The following is a 22,537-nucleotide window of genomic DNA, read 5'->3' as shown; positions in this document are numbered from 1 at the left end:
CCCAATATATTCTTTGAATTCCCAGTCAGACACTGGCACTATATGGCAGTAGCAAGAAATGAGGGTATTTGTATTCCCAATATATTCTTTGAATTCCCAGTCAGACAATGGCACTGTATACCAGTAGTAAAAATTGTGGGTGTATATAGCCCCAATTCTATTGCTAGGGGACTTGCAGGGTATTTCTGGGGTGAAGGTGGGGGGGCACACCGTTGGAACGGGTATCGGGGTATATATCGGGTATACGGGAATACACTGACAGTGTATTCCATTCAGGATCCTGGGAAAGCTGGGTTGCGGCGATTGAGCCCGTCAGTGCCACGTTACACTGACAAGCTTCTCCCTGGAATTTAGCTCTTACAAGAGCTGTTGGTTGTCTTCTCCTTCCTATCCTAGCCTGTCCCTGCCTACCCAGAATCTAAGCCCTAGCTAGCTGGACGGAAACCTCCGTCCTCGGTGAATTGCAAGCTCAGAATGACGCGAACCTGGGCGGCGCTGTTCTTTTAAATTAGAGGTCACATGTATTCGGCAGCCAATGGGTTTTGCCTACTTTTTTCAACGTCACCGGTGTCGTAGTTCCTGTCCCACCTACCCTGCGCTGTTATTGGAGCAAAAAAGGCGCCAGGGAAGGTGGGAGGGGAATCGAGTAATGGCGCACTTTACCACGCGGTGTTCGATTCGATTCGAACATGCCGAACAGCCTAATATCCGATCGAACATGAGTTCGATAGAACACTGTTCGCTCATCTCTACAATTGTATTCAGTGTAACCAGTGCCTCGTGAGCTAAATAAATTAGTAGCAGCTCTATAAATGTCTCCCTTGTGCAAATAGTTGCTACAATTTATCAGTTAAGGTAAAATGTATAAACCTGAAGTCAGAGGATTGCCTGGAATGAATACTGTGCATGAGTTTCAGAACCACCAGACAAGACTGTTTTCAAATACTGCCAGCAACTTACAGGTATTAGGTAGATTGTTCTAATGTTCCCTAGTCTCTAAGATATGTAATATGCTTTCAGGTAAATCGCATAAATCTAAGGATCCAGCATAGTATCACAGTAGTAAGGTAATAGAAGAGACCTGGCTCTGATCATATATATTAACTTACAACCACATACTACCCAAGCTTTAATTACTTCGCAGGTTAATACAACATATCACAAAACCACCATTATGAGTAGTGACCAGCAGAGTCCAGAGGCTCCAGGCGAGGCAATACAACTGCTTTGGGATAAGTTGAAATAAGAGATTTATGTATGGTAGCTTAGGATGTTGCAAAATCAGCCAAAATTGTGCCACAAATAAGATACAAAATTCTGACATATCAAGCCAACCAATAGATGAAAGTAGATTTAGACCAAAGTGTCTAAAGATTTGCCAGATTTACTATCCGGCATGAGCCACAATTATCATGGCATTTTACAGTAAGGGCAAAGTGGATGGGATTGTAAACCGTGGTGTGGACACTCCGCAATTTGAAAAACCGGCGCGGTTTTGGAAATTGTAGCATGTCAATTATACCTACGGAAACGCCTTCAGTTTCCCCATTGATATAATTGTATCTGAAAGTCTGCAAACTTTATGTCTAAAGCGCTGTGGGAAGAACTGCAATGCGTTGCCGCCGCAACTTTTCCCATAGCGCTTTTTTGCTGCGGGACCTCCGATGGGGCTTAGCTTTAAAGTGAAATACTCTTGCAGATTCGCTGAGCATAGCATGCATGTGTTCTGAATGGGAAAGGGAAGTAAGCCTCTGCAGGAGCCTTTCCCCAGTAGCTATTCATCGCTTGAATGCATAGGACTGTTATTTCCATTCCTGTTTATTGTTGCAGGTATCACATCTATCTCCTATGGGTAATTGTATGGACACAATGTAAACATATGGTACCAGGCGCTAACTCACAATACAGGGGCATAGTTTGAAGACTGCAAAATGTGCTGTTCCATCCAGGCCCAGGAGACTTACTGGGGCCCATTAGGTGTCTCTTCCCAATAAGATGAGGTCCAGCATTACATACAATACACTATAGTTGGGGGACCTGGTACAGCTTTTGCATTTGGTTCCTCGAGCTTAATGTTATGCCTCTACCAGCATAACTGTACTTGTATAGTATATATATATATATGCCATCAAAGGGTAAATTATTATACCAACCTCTAATAACATAATCATATTTATCAAAGATATAATGAAATGGAATGAAACCAAACCTTCTATCCAGCCTCTTATTTCTTAAGATGGTCCAGTAATTGCATATTCTCATTATTTTGTGATCTTCATCTCAAAAAATGTGAATAGCTTTGCCAAGTTTAGGGAAGATTGCAGTAGATAAATTCATTTGCAAATCTGAAACTATTATTAAATATGGATAGATCGATATGCCAACTTTGAAGTGCGAAGTTGGCAATGCAAATCTTAAAACTGGCAAATCAATTTTTAAGTAATGACTAAAATTTTGCAAAGTGATTTGCTAACTGTGCTAACTGTGAATGTCAAACTTGGCAACTCATAGTGCTCATCTCTGTCTCCAGTTTTTACAGTAATTTTCTACGAAGATTTGTTGCATATTTTTTTTACCTATTCCATTTAACGCTATAGATTTTAATTAGTTGGTCAACAATCAACTAATTTGCACCAAAATAAGAACTGTAGAGAATGAATCAGTTTAGAAGATGTGTTCCATAATTCATATTGGATTTTATATGTCAGTAATAAAAACCATAAGAATGTGAAGAACTGGGGGAGGGTAAGACTGATTACTATATGGATGTGAGATAAGTTAATTTACCCGCATACACTGACATCAATGCAATTTACATGTACCATCGCACTATGATTAATGTGATCTTTATAATTATGTTTTACAATAATGTCTACTGCATCAGAATAATAATGCGCTAATTCTGTATATGATTTATTTGTGAGACTTTCCCACGAGTCGCTCGGATTTACAGCATCTGTGTTTTCAATGAAAAAAAAACACAGAGAAAACCAGGCTCAAAAATGAGCAACAGGATTGAGAGCGCAGATAAGGGTCTGATCATAGAGTGCCATGTGACTATCATTGCATTCAGAAATCTGTACACAAGCCTATACTATTATAGGAAGGGTAGTAAGCCTCAATATTCATCCTATTGTGATGCTATAAAGTAAGCTCTACTAAATGTGGAACCTACTGATGTAGTGTTGACCTGCATTTGAACAGTTTTGGCCAGAAATGCAATATCATAAACTACAACAGAAGAGAGGTTGCATGCTGTGTATATATTGTATGTACATATATCCTCGCACCAAAGTGGAGGCAGTAGGCAAGGTTGGGAACTGGTAGGGAGTACCACAACAGGGTCTGCCTGCTAATATATGACTTGTTCTCAGAGGCAAATTTACAATCATGGATGAGTTGGGTTTCACTTTCTGTGCTTTACTAGTTTTGGGTGGCATTTATTCTTTTGCCAAAAACAGTGAATGTCTTGTCTGCATGCTGTATCCTATATTGGCAAAATGTTGTTATCAACTCTACTGTATACTGTGTATAGTTTATTACATGGTCCATATACATTAGACTTTCATGTATTGATTTCTTGGCCCGATGTGTCCTTGTGATTTTACACTTGAAAAAGGGCTCTTCTGTAGCCTAAAACGCGTTGTGCCTTACTGTTTTTATACTGACTCCAATAAAAGGTTCTTCAACCAAAATCCTTGGCCTGTGTCTCACCCTCACAAGTTTTGAGCGTGGATCTTCTGCCACAGACCCTTGGTCCTCATTGTACTTCCCAGTTTTCTAGTGTAAGCAGACTGTACCACTGCCATTCTAACCAGGACGATACATCATTTATATGCGATCCGGGCTGTTGTGATCCACTCACAACCCTGCCAGGTGAGAGGCTGACTGGTGTTTCATCACACATTTAATATCACCAATTTGTGTTGTAACAGTGTACAGTACTACTACACGCAGTGCGCTCGGTGTCTTTTTCTCTTCTCCACTAGAGCAGATGTGATAGGCCAATATTTCCTGTTGTCTAGCGCTTAGGCTGGTCTTACATGACCATAGTTTTGCACCGCAAATGGTCCGCAATTGCGGGTTCAAAATTGCGGACCATTTACGGTCCCATAGTTTTCTATGAGGCCTCTTACATGACCGTAGATTTTGTCAGTGGTGTGGCGCGCCACAACCGTAGTCCGGACAGTATACCGCATGTCCGTAATGGCCGTGCTTTTACGGCACATCACGGCACAGAAGGTCCAATAGAAGTCTATGGGCGCGTGCATTTTTGCAGATATACACTGAACATACATCAGTGTATATCCTCAATTGCAGAGTGTGTTTTGTGGTGTGTTTTGTTTTTTGCGGATCCGCATAATACTGATACACACGTAAAGTTGCAGATGCACTTAGCGTATGTCTGCGGAATTAATTTTTAAAGTGAAATTTGTGTTGCAGATCCGCAAATTGCGGATCGCAAAAACCACTACGGTCGTGCAAGACCAGCCTTACTTGCCAACTTTGCTGTATAGATAGAATAGATCAGTTCCATTGTGTGAAATGACTTTCTTTGTAATGTATCTTTCTTACTGTATTTGAACCCTACAAATTGTACAGCGCTGCGGAATATGTTGGCGCTATATAAATAATTTTTATTATTATTATTATTATTATTATTATTATCATCTCAATTTGTCAAACAAGGAAAAGTTAACAACAGAACTAGATAACAGAATAGTATCAAGGCTAGGTTTACATCACATTTTTACAATTCATGTCTTATTTTATAAAAAAACAAAAAAAACAACAACAATGTAAACCTCAGGATGCATCTCTATATAAATGAATAGAGGTATATATATATATATATATATATATATATATATATATATATATATATATATATATATATTTTACCATTGAAGATTATGTAAAATGGATACAATTGAATGCCCATTCAGTTTCTCTATGTCCCTCCATACCTCACATTGGCTGATATAGCTGCAGTTATCTGAACAGAACGCTTGCATATGCTCCCACACAAGTGGACTAATTTCACCTTTGAGATTTGTGAACTCCCAACATGCCTTTTTCTCTCCAAGTTACCCTGTGTGTTAGAAGAACATTTTGTTCCAGTCCCGAGTGGGTTGTAGTAATAAGAAACCAATACATTAGAAAGGACTTTGTATCCCGGTGGCTTCTCTTAATAAGTCTTTTCTGCACAGCCTGGTCCAGCAGAATCAGGAAGCGACAATTATTGATATTGTGCAAGGATGAGGAAAAGATAACCGGTTACTTCCAGCGTAATGACTGCACAGGTCGCCAGGGCTGGGATTTCTCTCTGTGTTGTGCCAGTTAATTTCTTGATATTGTTGCTTTGTGACAGCCAGTGGATGTGTAATGAAGACGTCTGATAGAATGCCTGACAAGCAAGACGCAAGAAACAATAGGTCTATGGATGCTCTGCACATTATAAAAAAGATTTTTGGCATCTCATATTTAATTTGTTTATAACCTATGTCCAGTCCAATACATTAGGAATAGGAACTGAGCTGTTATGGCGTTATTTGGAGGCTTCGTGCAGTACTTGGTAGAATGTATATTAAAATCAATTATTGTATATTGATAATGATTAATAATATGTTTTACTTTTTATATACTGCGTCTCATATTATGATGGTGAGCCCTATATGGGACAGTGATTGACAACATCTATAGAGCATTGCGGAATATGATGGCGCTATATAAGAAAGCAAAATAAATAATACATATAATGAATTTCATATGAATTCGAGTTTATTTTTTCTATTAAATAAATTATTTAATAGAAATATTAGATAAATTACATATAGATTGATACATATAGATTAGTTGTTACATATAGATGCTTTAGTATTGCCCTAGCATTTCAATGTCATAAAGGGGGATCCATTAAAAGAAGAGACACAAAGAAAGAACAACTTCTCCTTGAGATATATGCCAATCACATGGGCGTTGATATGGGTTGTCATGTTTAAGCAACATCTTAAGGCTAAGGCCCAACATAGCAAAAAGGCTCTATGGGAAAAACCACAACAGCGTTTCCTCTGTGCACTTTCTGCTTCCGTAGGTATAATTGACATGCTGCGATTTTCAAAAACCGCAACAGTTTTGAAAATTGATGCGTGTACGCTGCGTATATTTCTATGCAAACTGGAAATGGGATTCACTAGAATCCCATCCACTTTGCTGTGACTGTAAAATGCAGCGTTTCTTTCCATGGCATTTACAGCACATGGGTGTGTTTCAATCTTAGACATTTTTGGCGTATCCGCAGAATATCCCATAAATGCCTGTGAGAATAAATGAAGAGGCACATGTCTGTGCCTAGTTCTATCTACTTTTTGGGCCGTTCCCATATTTCCCATAGAAATAAACAGAGATCTGCAAATATTTGCAAATCTCCTGTTGACTTATTCTTTGCCTGGATGCATCAGTCAGTGGCTTCACCACACAGGTCAAAGGTCAGAGGACCCCAATACTGGAGACAGAGAGGTAAAATCCCTATCTCTAGTACATGCTGTGGATATGCCATAAATGTCTAAGATGTCTAAACATTCTACAATGGAACGTTACAAGATTTTCAATATTTTGCTCAGTAGTAGAGATGAGCGAACAGTGTTCTATCGAACACATGTTCGATCGGATATCAGGGTGTTCGCCATGTTCGAATCGAATCGAACACCACGTGGTAAAGTGCGCCAAAATTCGATTCCCCTCCCACCTTCCCTGGCGCCTTTTTTGCACCAATAACAGCGCAGGGGAGGTGGGACAGGAACTACGACACTGGGGGCATTGAAAAAAATTGGAAAAAGTCATTGGCTGCCGAAATCAGGTGACCTCCATTTTAGACGAATAGTGGATTTCAAATCCGGGTCATATGAGAATGTGAACTTTGTGACTATGAGACAGGGATAGCTGTACAGGCAGGGATAGCTAGGGATAACCTTTATTTAGGGGGGAATGTTATTAAAAATAACTTTTTGGGGCTCTATCGGGTGTGTAATTGTGATTTTTGTGAGATAAACTTTTTCCCATAGGGATGCATTGGCCAGCGCTGATTGGCCGAATTCCGTACTCTGGCCAATCAGTGCTGGCCAATGCATTCTATTAGCTTGATGAAGCAGAGTGTGCACAAGGGTTCAAGCGCACCCTCGGCTCTGATGTAGCAGAGCCGAGGCTGCACAAGGGTTCAAGCGCACCCTCGGCTCTGATGTAGGAGAGCCGAGGGTGCACTTGAACCCTTGTGCACCCTCAGCTCTGCTACATCAGAGCCGAGGGTGCGCTTGAACCCTTGTGCACACTCTGCTTCATCAAGCTAATAGAATGCATTGGCCAGCGCTGATTGGCCAATGTATTCTATTAGCCTGATGAAGTAGAGCTGAATGTGTGTGCTAAGCACACACATTCAGCTCTACTTCATCGGGCTAATAGAATGCATTGGCCAGCGCTGATTGGCCAGAGTATGGAACTCGACCAATCAGCGCTGGCTCTGCTGGAGGAGGCGGAGTCTAAGATCGCTCCACACCAGTCTCCATTCAGGTCCGACCTTAGACTCCGCCTCCTCCAGCAGAGCCAGCGCTGATTGGCCGAATTCCGTACTCTGGCCAATCAGCACTGGCTAATGCATTGTATTGGCTTGATGAAGCAGTGCTGAATGTGTGTGCTTAGCACACACATTCAGCTCTACTTCATCGGGCTAATAGAATGCATTGGCCAGCGCTGATTGGCCGAATTCCGTACTCTGGCCAATCAGCACTGGCTAATGCATTGTATTGGCTTGATGAAGCAGTGCTGAATGTGTGTGCTTAGCACACACATTCAGCTCTACTTCATCGGGCTAATAGAATGCATTGGCCAATCAGCGCTGGCCAATGCATTCTATTAGCGTGAACTGAGTTTGCACAGGGGTTCTAGTGCACCCTCGGCTCTGCTACATCAGATTGCTACATCTGATGTAGCAGTGCCGAGTGTGCATCAGATGTGTAGTTGAGCAAAACTGACTCAGCACTGCTAAGTCTGCATTCGCATAGGAATGCATTGGCCAGCCTTCGGCCAATCAGCGCTGGCTCTGCCGGAGGAGGCGGAGTCTAAGGTCGGACCTGAATGGAGACTGGTGTGGAGCTATCTTAGACTCCGCCTCCTCCAGCAGAGCCAGCGCTGATTGGTCGAGTTCCGTACTCTGGCCAATCAGCACTGGCCAATGCATTTCTATGGGGAAAAGTTAGCTTGCGAAAATCGCAAACTGACAGGGATTTCCATGAAATAAAGTGACTTTTATGCCCCCAGACATGCTTCCCCTGCTGTCCCAGTGTCATTCCAGGGTGTTGGTATCATTTCCTGGGGTGTCATAGTGGACTTGGTGACCCTCCAGACACGAATTTGGGTTTCCCCCTTAACGAGTTTATGTTCCCCATAGACTATAATGGGGTTCGAAACCCATTCGAACACTCGAACAGTGAGCGGCTGTTCGAATCGAATTTCGAACCTCGAACATTTTAGTGTTCGCTCATCTCTACTCAGTAGCAATTTCAATCTTTATGTTTGCAGTGAATTGAAAGCTTCTTCTTGCTCAGCCCATACAGACCTTATAGTTCTCACAGTCAAGTGTATCTGGTCTATCTTCTATGAGATATATCATGGATTCCTGCTGATATCTTTTCTCCATAGTGTCAATCGCACCGTATGGGGGAGGTGGAGGGTGGAGTAGAACTCACAGACATTCACTGCCATGAGAGAAATTGTCTCCCCTCAGCTATTTGGCTTTAACCCCTTAACGCTAAATCACGTACCTGTACGTCAGGGAATGTGGTTAGTTCCCGCATTCCCACGTACCTGTACGTGATAGAGATCGCACGGGTTCAGAAGCAGAGCCCGTGCGATCTCCATGGGAGGCCGGCTGTATCTGACAGCCAGGCTTCCCTTGTAGCAGCAGGGACGGTGATTGCACCGACCCCCGCTGTTTAACCCTTAAGGTGCCATGATCCATAGTGATCATGGCACCCTAGGGGTTTGGCCGGGCTATAAATCATGTTGCCGGCAGCAGGAGTCTGTGTGAGCTGTAATTTACAGCTACACACTGCTCCTTAATCCCTCCCCCCATCGGAGCGAGCTCCGATGGGGGGAGGGTTAACCCCTTGGATGCCAGGACGAGGGGAAGCTAGTCTATGCATCTGCATAGCTAGCTTCCTCTATAGACTGCAATACACGTGTATTGCAGTCTGTAGTTAGTATAGAACCAGCGATCCTCTCTGATCACTGGTTCTAGTGTGCTTGCAGCACAAATAAAACAATGTAAATTTTTTTTTTTTTTTTTAAAAATAAAGTGTAAAACAAAAAAAAACAAACATAGTTACATTTCTTGTAAATCTGGAAAATCGCTGTTACACTTGTAAGCCTTATAACGTCCAAAATAAAATTAAAATACAATCAAAAGATGATGCCGATATAAAGCAGAGATATGGGAGATAATATTTATTACTGTATTTGGGTGGTATAACTATCTGCCTGAAAAACAGAGAATTTCACATTTTGAAAATTGCAATTTTTTCTAAATTTCCATCAAATTTCCTATTTTTTTAATAAGTAAATACAAAAATATTGATTAGTGTTTACCACTAACATGAAGTATAATGTGTTACGAGAAAATAATCCCAAAATCACTTGTGTAAATTAAAGCGTCTCAAAATTATTGCCATTTAAAGTGACACATGTCAATTTTGAAAAAATAGGCCTGGTCCTTAACATACATTTGGGCTGTGTCCTTAAGGGGTTAAAGGGAGGGTTTGGTTTTATAAAGTTACGACTAAAGGAGCAGATAGCCAGACTTCTATTTTCAGTGTACATTGTCTGTTCTAATTCAGTCACCAAGTGAATTTAATGCCTAATATTTATATTGTGTCAGACTGCTTAGAGTCTAAGGCCCCACGTAGTAGGCCGCAGCCTAAAAGCGCTGAATAGAAGACCACAGCAGAAACATTACGTTTTTTTTTTCTAGTTTTTCTCTGCAGACTTTCTATCCCTATTATATCTATAAGGAAACCGATGGTGTTTCTGTAGGTATAATTGACATGCTGTGATTTACAAAATGCAATGTTTTCGGAATAAGTTTTTTTTTCGCACTGTGTGGATGACCGTAAAATGCCACTTTTTTATGCAATGTTTGCAATGCAACCAAACCGCGGCGTTTTCACCATTTGGGTCCCCAGTCTAAGGCTAAGGCCCCACGGGCCATAATCGCAGTACTAAAGCACTGCGGAAAGAACCGCGGTGTGAACGCACTACGGTTGTTTCTGCAGCGCTTTCAACAGAAAGTTTGCGCAGTTTTCCTCTGCGGACTTTCTGTTACAATTATATTTATGGGAAAGTCGCCGGCGTTTCTGTAGATATATTTGACTTGCTGCGATTTGCAAATCTGCAATGGCTTTGCATATTGCAGCGTGTCCGCACATAAAAAACTGTTACTTACCTCCCGAAGGCTTCAGGCCTACTTGGTGATGTCCCAGACGTCACATTGGCCGGACTTGCATCCTTATGCATTGCGACGCAAGCCCGGCTCAAGTGACATCTCTTCCATCATTGAAGATGGCTGACATCAGCCAGAAGTGCGCCGGAGCCCAGGAGAGATAAGTAACAGTGTTTTTTTATGTTTGTATGCTTCCCTAGTCTCCGATCATTATACTCTAAGGCAGGGGTCCTCAAACTGCGGCCCGAGGGCCACATGCGGCCCGCCAAGCACTTCTGTCTGGCCCCGCCGACAACGCTGGCAGGCGTGCATTTATAATGAAGTTCCTGGGGAGCTGGGGCCAGGCCATGGAGCGCACTTCACTTTACCTATTGGAGGGCACCGCTCCCGATGTCTGTGCGATTTGCTCTGCCTCCAGCCCACTATTTAAAAAGTTTGAGGACCCCTGCTCTAAGGTCTGAAAAAGATAAAATGGGAGAGACACCGAGCGCCAATATATTGTAGTAATTATAAACACTCTTGGTGATGATATGTAGTTAGTCTCTTACCTATTGATGTTGTGAAATAGTCACAACTCCATATGAGCATATAAAAGGTGTTAAAGCAGCAGCTCTTTCCCTTACACTGTGAAACAGCGTGATGCAATGATAGGTGATTCCTCAGGCAAGCCCGACAGGAGTGGAGGAGTAGGGAGTAAGCGCGCACACCAAAGTATGATCTTGAACAGTTTATTAAACACGACGCGTTTCGGGCATCTGCCCTTTCTCAAGTGTGATACAAACTGTGTAGTGGTGAAAACCAGTATGCTGCTTCGCTTCTGCGTCTTCGCTTCACGCAGAAGCGAAGCAGCATACTGGTATTCACCACTACACAGTTTGTATCACACTTGAGAAAGGGCAGATGCCTGAAACGCGTCGTGTTTAATAAACTGTTCAAGATCATACTTTGGTGTGCGCGCTTATTCCCTACTCCTCCACTCCTGTCGGGCTTGCCTGAGGAATCACCTATCACTAAGGTCTGAAAAGACCCCAGAGTATAATAATTATACATAAGTTGTCCACAATGGGGCATAATACTATGTTCAAGGGCAACGATGAGAATAATACTATGCGCAAGGGCCACTATGGGGAATAATAGTGTGTGCAAGAAAGCGGCTTGTGCATACACGTGGGAAGGGGGTAAATCGGTCAGGGTCATGGGGGGTGGGTCAGTTGGTTTGGGGTGGGGGTGGGGGGAAATGTTCGCCTTCGAGCTCAGCCATTCCTAGTTATGCCACTGCACATATGACTTACAACTAGATGAAATTTCATTTGGTCACAGTTTGCAACTCAACCCTATTGACAATCATTAGAGACAAAGCTGCATTGATCTCCATCTTGTATGACATGTCACAGTGTATCCGTTAACTGTGTTAGAAAGTCGCATCATTTTTCATTACATAGTGAGTAAATTTATTTACATAAGTCTGGAAAACCCTTTAATACTGCAAATTCCAGTTTATCACAAGTGGTTTTAAGCAGCAGATGTGAGATTAACTATGATTAAACTGCCATATAGTGTAACATTCCTTTATTTTCTCATGCCTTGTTTTTCAGAATGGGTAAAAGAGAGATACAAAGCTTCATCAGATGGGTATTGGTTCTCACCCTCTGCCTTTTAACCCTATGGGGACGTATAGCTGCAGCATCAACACACCACAGAATCCATTCAGGTATGTGGAACACAGTGATCAGTAAAGCCAATTATAGAATCTATACTTATCTCTCTTCATTCACTTTCTTGTCTTAGTGGGTTCTACAGACCTTATAGGTTAACATTTGAGGAGTTATGATGCTTTACGTGAGACAGCATATCCATTATAGAAGCGTGTTTTAGGTTCCTACCTATATATCTAGAAGATATCATATTTAATAATGCTACTTCAGATTAAATATGAAAGAAAATAGAATATGACATACATTGTGTCTTTTTTGTATTGAAATGGACAATTATTCTGGACTAGCCATTGAGAACAAATGACCATGCCTGTGGCCAAACATTAACATATGGATTTCTCCATATAAGCTTTTATGGGCTGTGATCTTCAGAACTCTTCTACAACCTATCCCGTGATATGTTAAGTGTTATAATATTATTATACAAATCACTAGAAATATTTGCAAAAATTTTACATTCTGATTCCAGAACCTCCCGGTGACACAGAGATGAGTGGCACTACATACTGTAGAGGCAAAAGTAGTCTGTCACATAGACTACTGCTTTTCTTCTCCCCTGTCAGCCACATGTAGCTTTCCTTCCAAATATAATAAGGAGGTTCTTCAGCAGCTGTGGTGTGTGTTATATTGTGCTGGATCTCTGTTACTACAAACCTCATACTAAACACATCAAACAATGCAGAACAACCAACCATAAACTCAGCTGCTGCAGAACATCCTGATCAAGTGTATAAACTTTGTCAAAAAGAATGAAGGTGTGACTTTCAAACAATAGTGGGCAGCGATTTAATAATTTTCTTTAAAAGAAGATGTTCTGCAGCAGCTCAGGTGTGAATCATAAAGAGACGTATTGGCACTTCAGAGTTCCATGACTGGTTTAAATGCACTTTATCTGGGGTCACCTGCTATTAAAAAGAGATACCAAACTCCTCGAGGATTTATTGCGGGATGTATATTATGACTTCTATATGTATATTCACATATATCTATATTAATATAACAGAACCATTTGGTGTGCAGATCCTGTTTTGGCATGTAGCCCTGCTTCAAGTTGTAGCAGCTGAAGTAGCGGCATGTGCATGACTTCTCACAAGATGGCAGCCTGTCTCCTACATTAGACAGCAGCCAATGATATAGCCAAGCACTGACTGATATCTATTGCTTCTGCTGCTCCTCTGCATCTCGAGACACTGGATGTTGTTCTCATCCGCTCCTGAGAAGCTGCAGTTCCTGCCTTTTACACAGCATGTCCATAGGCACTGAACATTAAGTGTATTACATGGATGTGCATCACATGTGTGTTCTATATGTATAACGTGACTGTGTAACGGTTGTCTGGTCTATACCAAGCCAGTTTACAGTAGATTTAAAGGATAGCAAGGATCAAAAATGCCAAGCACAATGCATTTAACCAATTTTAATAAGATGTAAAGATAATAACCAAGCAAGCACAATAACAAGGTAACCAAGAATGGCTTTCTAGGGGGAGCTCATATGTTGTTTCTGCCGACCCCAAGATATACAAAGATAGATTGAATCTTAAGCAGATGCGTTGCCTATTATATACACCCCTAGTCCCTCTCTAATGTATATGCTATGCGTAGAGTTAAGTCTGTGTCATTCCCATGTTTCTTGGGCATTGGTTTAGAATGTGACTTTGCACCCCTACAAGTTATTACAGATACAAATACAGTGATGACATATAAGTCATCATTAATTGATCAACCTAGGAGGACATGTATGTGAGACTATACTAATGAAGTACTCTGGGTATATTAATTGAGTAGAATGCAATTGGTACCATAACGGGGTCTTACTTGTGGTATGATATATTGCTCCAAGTCTAGATCACATATTATTTTCAGGGTATTTGGTTCACATATATAGGGGGTACTCCTCATGGAAATACTTTGCATGGCATATTAATAGCACTTCCAGATGGGTGGGCAACCTGTTAAATATTTGAGTCCTGGAGCAATTATTCATCTATTGACTGAAAATTCAGTATTGCAACATATATTATTAGAGCATTGATATTTATGTTATTCCTTGATATCTTTTCACAATATAATAATATTACGCTTGCTTGTCCTCAGTGGTGATAGAAGATTAGTAAACATTTTGGATTAATAAGTATAGGTTATGATGACCATGTTATATTCTATACACTATAATTTAATCCAGCTACCTTCATGAGACATCTGACAAATTGTTCCAGGGTTCTGCACTCAGTATTCAATGTACCCATTTTTCTACCGTACCTCAAGTGGTTGTGTCATTAGCTGAGATGGACCTGTCAGTATAAGTCATACTCTCATGACAATTTCAGTGAAATAATGGCTTACTAATAAAAGGATCATGCACTTTTTTTTCTTGATTTCTTTACTTACTGGATACTTCTTGCTGTGGGACGTTAAACAGTGCCTGGCTGACCTAAAACAGTAAGAAATAGTTGTAAAATCTTAAAGGATTAAAAAAGAAATACATTTTTCAGAAGAGTAAACATATCAAATTCTTCATCTAGAAAATGCTATAAAGGACTCTTAGCATTCTAGGCTATACTATATGGTCATCAAGGGCATTCATCCTCCCATCCCCAGAATACTAAACAGCTAGATGTTGGTCCATTATATGGTTTATCCTATTCTGGCAAACTTGATCCTTTTAGTTCACACTGACCACCATCTAATACTAATACAATTGTAATAGTAAATATACTATATAGTAAAATATATCATAATAACTGAAAGATTCAGTAAAAAGGATCCACGTTTGTCCTTTTCTGACCACAACTTTGCTTACATTTTCTGAAGCTTTGCGAGGGTAAAGAGAATATGGAAATCTAGAATGTATTTTACATCAGTAAGTTTGTATCTTTATGATTGCCGCCAATTAGATCTTATTGCAGAGTTTTCCAACTAGGGTTCTGTGAAAACCAGTCAGGGGTTCCCTGGTGACAAAATTCACATAAAGGGTTAGATACTTGGTAGAGGGTAAACAAAATATCCAACGAGTCTGAGCTATGTAATGTTTTCTTGGCTTCACACTGAGATAAGTGTAACACACATGGTGGCAAATCTGGTCCAATATTATGAGATGCAGCAGTGTAGAATGGAATATGTTTGTACGTTGTGCATATTTCTGCTATGGAAGGAGTGACTGCTTTATATTCTATTACCCAAACAATCTCTTTGCATAGTTATAAAACTAACATTACAATAGCGAAAAATAAGGCTGATAATAAGAGTTAATGCCTTGGGTAAGTATGGTAATGCTTGAGAACATGGCACATATTTTCTTTGTGGCATTCTTAATTATAATAATTATTATTCTATTTAATATTCCATATTGCTTTGTAAAGACTGTCATGTCTCACAGCAATCCCTGTCCCAGTTGGGGCTTCAAATCTAAATAAAAAGTGTTTTTCAGGATTACGCTATTGATGGATTATCTTTAGGATAGGTCACCAACTTTTGATTGGTGATTTTCAACATCCAACACCGCCAACAACCAGCTGTGGCTTTGTTACCTGAGCACAATCCCAGACGTTGCATAACCACCGAGCAGCTCAGCCCCATTGACTTGAATGAGTCTGAGCTCCAAACAGACCATAAGCTTCACACTGCTAATCGGTGGTGAACTAATCTAATTATAAGACTTTTTATAAATGAATAGTACAGGTGAATATAAGAATTCCGTAACATTGATAAGGTCAAAGCCGTGTTTATGACTAATTGACCAATAATCCCGGGTAACTGTTGTCGTCCTAATTAATTAGGCTGAGTGCCAGCAGTAAGTAAATGACACCAGGCACACTATGTTGGTATTAGTTCCCCTCTAAACCAAAGAAGAAATACTGATGCACTTTTATTAAAATAACATGGGGTTAAATAGTAGCAGAGAAAGGAAGAGAGATAACAACAATGTATGTTTTCATATTCATTCTTGATTGATATGATACACCTCAAACAGAAAGAGAAAGTTTAAGCAGTGCCATATATAGCCAGCTACTCCCAGTCCTGCGTGGTAACCTTGGGGAGCTGTCTTCAGGCAGCAAGCCAAACATTTGTTTTTCTTGCACCCATCTTGGATGCAGATGCCATCTTATCATATAGCCTCACAGCATGTTTCTTACGCAGTATATATATATATATATATATATATATATATATATATATATATATATATACATCTTATCAAAGATTATAATGTTTTTGCAATATACAGCAAACAAAAGGAATATATGTATTTTCTAACCTTCTCAATATATCTTATTACATAATATGTTTCCTCCTTCCCTCATTATAATGCATTATTCCTCCTTTGGTTCACTAATACATCAAGACCTCCATCTGAGACTAACACACCCCAAAATAACAGAGAAATATCCCCATATATTAGCAGACTTACTATAAACATAGATCTAGAGAAGCTCAGTGATCGTGAACTTCATATGTTCATGGAACTGGAGAATCAAATTTCAAGGAAGAATCTTTTAACCAGCAAGAATCTCGCTTGTTACAGCATACCGTATATCATTGTTATTTTAACAAAAGTTGATCTTTCCCCTTTAAGCTGCATACACTTCTGCAGAAAATCAAAAACATGAGGCATATATTATACAGCATCTCTCGCTCAGCGCACTGCCGCAGTGTATCAGGAGGAACAACTCTCACAGCCAGAAAACCTAGCTTAATATCAATAAAAGCATCATACATCGTCTAGTATATTGGTTCCAATATTGTCAGCAGTGCTTTGCTGAATCGCTGCAGACTTATTTGTCTTTCGAGTTGTACATACAAAAGTCAATGAAAATGTGATTTGCAAACGCCCTTCTGGTTTTTAGAACATTTCATTTCCAACTCCGGAGAGGAATTGAAAAGCAGACTTAGCATAATGTTGGTATTCTGTGAAGCACATCAGCGACTGGAGGTTGACTTAACAAGTAGGGGAAGCAGGCTGTGTCTTGAGATTTCTAAACAGAAGGGTGTAAGCTTGTTTGCATTCTGCTGTCATTTTACAAGCAATTGGAAACTTTTAAAACAAGTTACTGTTTATTACCCGGTGTGAATTAAAAACTGCATTACAAAGTAAATAATACATTAGAACTGTATGAACGCAGTGCAGAAAGAGCTGAACTCTTAGATTGTAGTGCTGGCTCAAGAAAGAAAAAAACAGCTTTCTGGAATCGACATGATACTATATTTCTTTAATTATTCATAAATAGCAAGCACTTGAGATAACAGTTTCCTTCTGTCTGTTGCCATTGCCTGATATTTACACTATTGCTATCTTGAAGCTGCTAATAATGAATATAATAATTATCGATGCAAATTTCCCACTGACGTGTCTGTAAATAATATTGTGGGAAACATCAGTCTGTAAGTTATACAGATGTGCATAGAGCAGAAGTTGTACAATTTGTAGGCGGCTCCTTCTCCTGTGTAAAGCCACAACTAAGAATCTGCTGAATCTTCTGCACATAGCACTAGGTGGCTGAACATGTCCAGTTTTTACCATATTTTTTGGATGATAAAATGTGTTTGATTATGAACCCAGAAAACTTAGGAAAATCTATTTCACCTAAATTTAACCTTACCTACTAGCCAAATGGAGTTGGAGTCAATGTCTCTAACTAGAGAATGTGCACTAATGATCATTATATTGTGTGGGGGCAATAAAGAGCTTCATACTGTATGTAGGGCAATAATGGGGCATTATAAAATGTGTGGGGGCACTAATGTGACATTATACTGCATTGGGGGCACTAATGTTATATTATACTGTGTGGGGGCACTAATGTGGCACTATATTTGGGGTTTTAATGTGGAATTATACTATGTGGGGCACTAATGTGCTATTATACTGTGTAGAGGCACTCATGTGGCTCTGTATTGGGGGTACTAATGTGGAATTATACCATGTGGGGGCACTAATGTGATATTATACTGTGTGGGCATTAATGTGGCACTATAATGGGGGTACTAATGTGGCATTATACTATGTGGGATCACTAATGTGATATTATACTGTGTAGGTGCACTATTGTGATATTATACTGTGTGGGGGCACTAATGTGACATTATACTATGTGGGGGCACTAATGTGATATTATACTGTGTAGGGGCACTAATGTGATAAGATAAGATAAGATAATCCTGTAATAGTCCCACAGTGGGGAAATTTCAGTATGTTACAGCTGCATAGTAATACAGATACATGATAATACACAGTAATATATTACAGAAGTAGACACACATATGCTGAGAAAGATATACTAGGAGTCCATAGCAGCTAAGGAACAGAGAAGAAAGAAGGAGGACATTCATAGTCATTTAGTTCTCTGTGCGGAGTGATCTTCGCTTGGTCTGATGTAGATTATACAGCCTGGTCGCGGTTGGAAGGAAGGACTTGCGATAGCGCTCCTTCTCACACTTGGGGTGAAGCAGACGGTCACTTACAGTGCTGCCAAAAAAGATAGCTGAAGCAACCACCGAGTTGAAAAAGGCCCTAAGAAGTGTCCCCTGGACTCCGAAGGCCCTCAGCCTCCTGAGCAGGTAGCGTCTGCTGTGGCCCTTTCTGTGCAGTGCCTCCAGGTGATCAGCCCAGTCTAGTTTATTATTGAGGAGCACACCCAGATACTTATAGGTCCTGACTATCTCAATGCATGTGGGAGCACTAATATATTATACTGTGTAGAGGCACTATTGTGATATTATACTGTGTGGGGGCACTAATGTGATATTATACTGTGTGGGGGCACTAATGTGATATTATACTGTGTGGGGCACTAATGTGACATTATACTATGTGGGGGCACTAATGTGATATTATACTGTGTAGGGGCACTAATGTGATATTATACTGTGTGGGGCACTAATGTGACATTATACTATGTGGGGGCACTAATGTGATATTATACTGTGTAGGGGCACTAATGTGATATTATACTGTGTGGGGCATTAATGTGACATTATACTATGTGGGGGCACTAATGTGATATTATACTGTGTAGGGGCACTAATGTGATATTATACTGTGTGGGGCACTAATGTGACATTATACTATGTGGGGGCACTAATGTGATATTATACTGTGTGGGGGCACTAATATGATATTATACTGTGAAGGGGCACTAATGTGATATTATACTGTGTGGGGGCACTAATGTGATATTACACTATGTGGGGGCACTAATGTGATATTATACTGTGTAGGGGCACTAATGTGGCACTATATTTGAGGCACTAATGTGGCGTTATAGTGTGTGGGGGCTCTAAACTTTATACTGTGTGTGAGGAAACTAATATGGTATTGTACTGCACTAACTAAAGAGCTATTCTATGTGGGGTCATTAAAGAGCATCATATGTATTTGTGCATCCACGTCTGTTAGTTTTTGTTTGTATTTCCCCTTTTCGGTCAGACACATCTGCTCCAGTTCAGTGAACCTGTTAGTCTCATCTAGCTTTATGTGACTATGCTGAGTGCTAATCCCTGGCTTGGGTCTCTATTTGTTGTTGAATCTTATTAGACCTGCCTATTATTTTGGTTCCACGTTCCATGGCTATTGTTTTATCATGTGTTACTTTGCACTATTTTCTTGTTATTTTTGAAAATCTTTAATACAATTTGATTATACATAAAGAACATTATACTGTGTGAAGGGCACCAATGTGGCACTATATTATGTGAGGGGATTAAGGAGCATTATACTATGTATGGGGAGTCATTAATAGGACTAATCTGTATTTGCTGGTCCACCGGTATTTAGGTAACTGTACTGCAAATAAGGATGTCACATAGATTACATCCGAGTGACATCCATTGATTCCTGTGTTCCATAGGCTTCTTTGGGCTAGTCCTCTGCAAACATTGAGCAGAAGAGGACATAATAGGTCCCATGGGAAACACAGTAGTGAGCATGGCCCCATTGAAATTAATGGGTCAGTGTGCTATCCAGGAAAATTATAACACACTGAAATAGCACACATTCATGTGCATGAGATCTAAGTGGCAGCTCTAGCAGTCTCGTGGAGCCATCACTTAGGATGCAGCAGACCTACAGTATGCAATGTAAAAATGAAATGCCCACAGATATCTCAACCTTATGCAGGACACAATAGGTAAAAATAACATTTAAACATGTCCAGAAATATTTGGACAATGACACAAGTTTTAGCATTTTAGCCATTTACAAAAACATTCATAATGCAGATACATAATCAATATGGGATAAAGTGCAGACTCTCAGCTTTAATTTTAGGGTATTCACATCCTAATAGGAGCAAAGATTTAGGAATTACAGCTCTATAACATGCAGCTGCCTCTTTTTCAAGGGACCAAAATAATTGGACAATTATCTCAAAAGCTATTTAATGGGCTGTATGGTCTATTCCCTCGTTAATCCATCAGCAATTAAACAGGTGAAAGGTCTGGAGTTGATTCCAGCTTTTGCATTTGCTTTTGGTCTGTTTTCCTAATAGCGGCTGCTTAGAACAGTTGATCATTAGAGGTGCCAGATGTGTCTGACCCATGCCGATCTGATATTGATGACTGATCCTGAGGACCCGAGGATAGGAATAGGTCATAAATATCAATTGCCCATAAAACCCCTTTAAAGCGAGTCTGTCAGTATATCAGTATTCAATCAGTTTCATAGTAATTACGGCACCTTGTAGAGCTGCTTCTGCATTTTCCAAAGATGCCTTTCTTATTCTGCATTGTTGCTCCATTTTCATGAAGATCGGCGTTTTACTTTTATAAAAATTAGTTGAAAAGAGAGCTTTATGGGTGTGTCCTCTCCTGTGAAGGCTTCACTCTCTGCTCTACATAATTATCCTCAGGGTAAAGCCTCACATTGCGGAAACGCAGCTTTGGCTAAGGAATGGATTGAGCAGAAGGGAGAAATACTGGAGATTCCTAGATATTTCCCATTCCTTTTGTAGTCATTCTTGGCTTTGGCTCAAACAACTGAAGCAAATTTTGCAACAAAAAAGCTGCAATGTGGGGCCTCACCATTAAAACTGAGGCTTTATTAGATTTTTTGGTGAAGATTTTGCTGTGATTTTTTAAGCCAAAGCCAAGAATGGCTACCAATGGAATGATAAATATATAGGAACTATTTATGCTTCTTCTGAATCCACTCCTGGCTTTGGCTCAAAAACTTGCAGAAAAATCTGCATCAAAAAGCTGCCACCCAGCACCTCCCCCATACCTTGATTGACATCTGCCACTTTGTACCACTTTTTCTATAGTTTTGGGTAATTATTAGAGATGAGCGAGTAGTTAAATACTCAATATTCGATATTCGTTTCGAGTAGCCCCTCAATATTCAACTACTCGAAACGAATATCAAATCCTTTTATACTCTATGGGGGGGAAATGCTCGTTTCAGTTTTCAGAACTAATGACTTTCATGCTGACAGACTCCCTTTAATAGCACTTTTTCTGACAGTTCAGTGTTGACTTCAGACTTTTTTCATTTGTAATTACTAGTAATTAAAAATCCATATGCGTATTGCCTCTGTGCCTTTATATACTGGCATTGTATAACAGCATTGGAATCTGTCCACTTGTACTATATATAATGTGATTTAGTTCCTGACTTTGTGTATAAGTCTTGCATAGATTCCAAGTGATTATAATTTATTCATAGGGTTAGCGCACAAGGCTATAAAAGTAATGCAACACTAATCTATGGGATTAAACTGTACAATACATCTGTATGTATCCGTTTGCAGGTCTCTGATTTATGGTATCTTACAGAAATATTCCATACTAAAAGTTTTCCATGTAGCATGGAGTACACAGGACATGGAGTGCTCGTGGCTTTGTATTTTGCTGGTACTGCTCTACATTTGTGTGAATCATTATGAAAAATAGAGTTTACGTGAGTCCCTTTCTGACGCAACCTGTGCGGCAACAGTGTGTTTCTTTAAAAGATGTTGCAGCAAAAAACACCTGAAATTCGGTGTATTTTGCTGCAGCACACCTGCTGGCCCCCATAGTATAATGTCCCCGTTATTATGTCCTCACATGGTCCCCTTTATTCTTCTTTCCCCTTGCATTATCCCCGGGAAAGAAAAAATCCAAAAACTTGAAATTAACTTACCAGGCATTTTTTGCAGCTGGGGTTCCCTGTCCCTCCTTTCTTTCTTGTTTGCACATGCAATTACCTGTGTTATGGAGGTTGAGTGACCCGGAGGACGGGTTTATATGACCCAGGCCGAAAGCCCAACATCCAACTTCAACAAATGCCTGGACCAGGTAAGCTAATTACAAGACCCTGGATAACCCCTTTAATTTGGTTTGGTACTGGCTCATTTTTGATT

General features: G+C 40.2%; 1 protein-coding gene across 1 annotated transcript in view; it reads left to right on the top strand.

Annotated features, from left to right (window-relative positions):
* TAFA3 (TAFA chemokine like family member 3) overlaps positions 1-22,537 on the top strand; it is a 374,342-nt gene that overhangs the window by 175,491 nt on the left and 176,314 nt on the right. The window contains exon 2 of the mRNA XM_075264071.1: positions 12,085-12,200. Within this exon, the coding sequence (XP_075120172.1) occupies positions 12,086-12,200 (115 nt within the window). The 5' untranslated portion in view covers position 12,085. The remainder of the gene's footprint in view (positions 1-12,084; positions 12,201-22,537) is intronic.

Source organism: Leptodactylus fuscus, chromosome 2, assembly GCF_031893055.1.
Source record: "Leptodactylus fuscus isolate aLepFus1 chromosome 2, aLepFus1.hap2, whole genome shotgun sequence".
NCBI lineage: Eukaryota > Metazoa > Chordata > Amphibia > Anura > Leptodactylidae > Leptodactylus > Leptodactylus fuscus.
Note: the sequence above shows the minus strand (reverse complement) of the source record. Positions and strands in the feature narration are given on the sequence as shown.